General features: G+C 32.0%; 1 protein-coding gene across 1 annotated transcript; it reads left to right on the top strand.

Annotated features, from left to right (window-relative positions):
* Positions 1–943: 943 nt before the first annotated feature.
* Positions 944–1574, top strand: NAEGRDRAFT_76666 (uncharacterized protein; the record flags this gene model as incomplete). Its single annotated transcript, XM_002668375.1, has 1 exon — positions 944–1574. A coding segment is annotated over one exon (631 nt), but the record flags the coding sequence as incomplete, so codon positions are not given.
* Between the last annotated feature and the right edge of the window lie 37 nt (positions 1575–1611).

Raw genomic sequence — 1611 nt, 5'->3', positions numbered from 1 at the left:
AACACTAGAAGGATAATAAAGTTGTGCACTTGTTGCAGGGCCATTATCACCACTGAATCCAACAGTTCCATTTCCTGCAATTGTTACAATATTTCCATTCTCTACTACTTTTCTAATTCTTTGATTACCTTCATCAGCAATATAAACTTCATTATTTGATGAAACAAAAACACATCTAGGATAATTCAGTTGTGCCCTGCTAGCAAGTAAAGACATTTTTAATTGCTATCCATTAACAACAAAATTAAAAGGATGAAAGGTGAATTTGACAACTTTGTTGATTCCACAGTCAACAGTACGCAAAGGATGACCTGTAGAACCGAGGAATAAAACAACCATCATAAGGAGGAACTGGCAAGAAACTGAAAAGAAGCCTGAATATTGCTCATTCACTCCGATATACGTTACTGACTGAATATTCTTCAAAGCAACATCGAGAGGAAATGCTATAGATGAAAGAGTATTACTATTCTCAAGATGAAGAATGTAATGCAAAAAAAGCACACGGAAGCAAATGATCATTTCTCCTCCTGATAAAATCAGGTAAAAGAAGATTAGTAGTGGTTGTTCAACATTTTTGATGGCGAAGATGGTAAGGAGTGATGTAAGAAGCTATTTTTTTCTTGTTGAAAAACAATATTTGATGAAAACATGTAATGAAAGAGTTACGGTTTGTTGACCATAGTGAATTGCTTCACCAGATATCACTGCTTTGAATACAATGAAAAGAATACACAACAACGTGGGCAGATTGAGCTTTATCTGTGTTGTAATTCCTGTTCGATCAAAACCAAGCTTATTTAGAGTGCTTTTGTTTTCATCTCACTATCAAAATAATGGAACTTGTAAGGTAATCATTCAAATATTCATCAGCCCTTATCAAAATAGCTGCAATAAAGCTCACTTCGCGCCAAAAATAATTTTAAATTAATATTTAAAAAAAATGGAAAAAGAAGATGTTGCTGAATTCTATCGGAAGCGTCAAAATCAAAAGGAAAGGGAAAAGTTAATCAACGCTTGTCGTATTGGATCGAAAATTGCTCAATCACAAAATTTCGGAAAGAGAAAAAGAGAGGATTACAATTATAATCATGTTTTTAAAAATTTAGAATATTACAAGAATTTATTTGATATTGAGTTGAGTGATTTTCAAACAGTAAAGGATTTATTCGTGTGCTTGGCAAGATATTTCAATGACAAATTCACAGAGAAAGCAATTGAGATTGAAATTGGTAAAGTTTGGGCGAAATTACTAGATCCAAATATTATAGATTACTGCAAAAATAGTATCTCACAGCAAGCAGTTCACGAATTGCAAGTAGATGTTATTCAAAATATTTGGTATTTATTTTTAAACCCAATCAATGGCAAAGTAATTCCAAATATTCTGGAAGCCTCTTCTATTGATCATTTGTTTCTATTCTTTAATGATACTAATGATATATGTTGTTCTACTTTATTGCAGATAGCAAGGTATCACCCAGAACTCGTTGATAGAAGAAAGATAGTTGCTGAAGCAACTCAATTAATAGAAAGAGGGAATAATGAAGATACAATTGATTTATATTTTGATGGTATGTTAGTTTCACTTTATCAGTCAATTTACTACAA

Source organism: Naegleria gruberi, assembly GCF_000004985.1.
Source record: "Naegleria gruberi genomic scaffold NAEGRscaffold_252, whole genome shotgun sequence".
Lineage (NCBI taxonomy): Eukaryota > Heterolobosea > Eutetramitea > Acrasida > Naegleriidae > Naegleria > Naegleria gruberi.
Note: the sequence above shows the minus strand (reverse complement) of the source record. Positions and strands in the feature narration are given on the sequence as shown.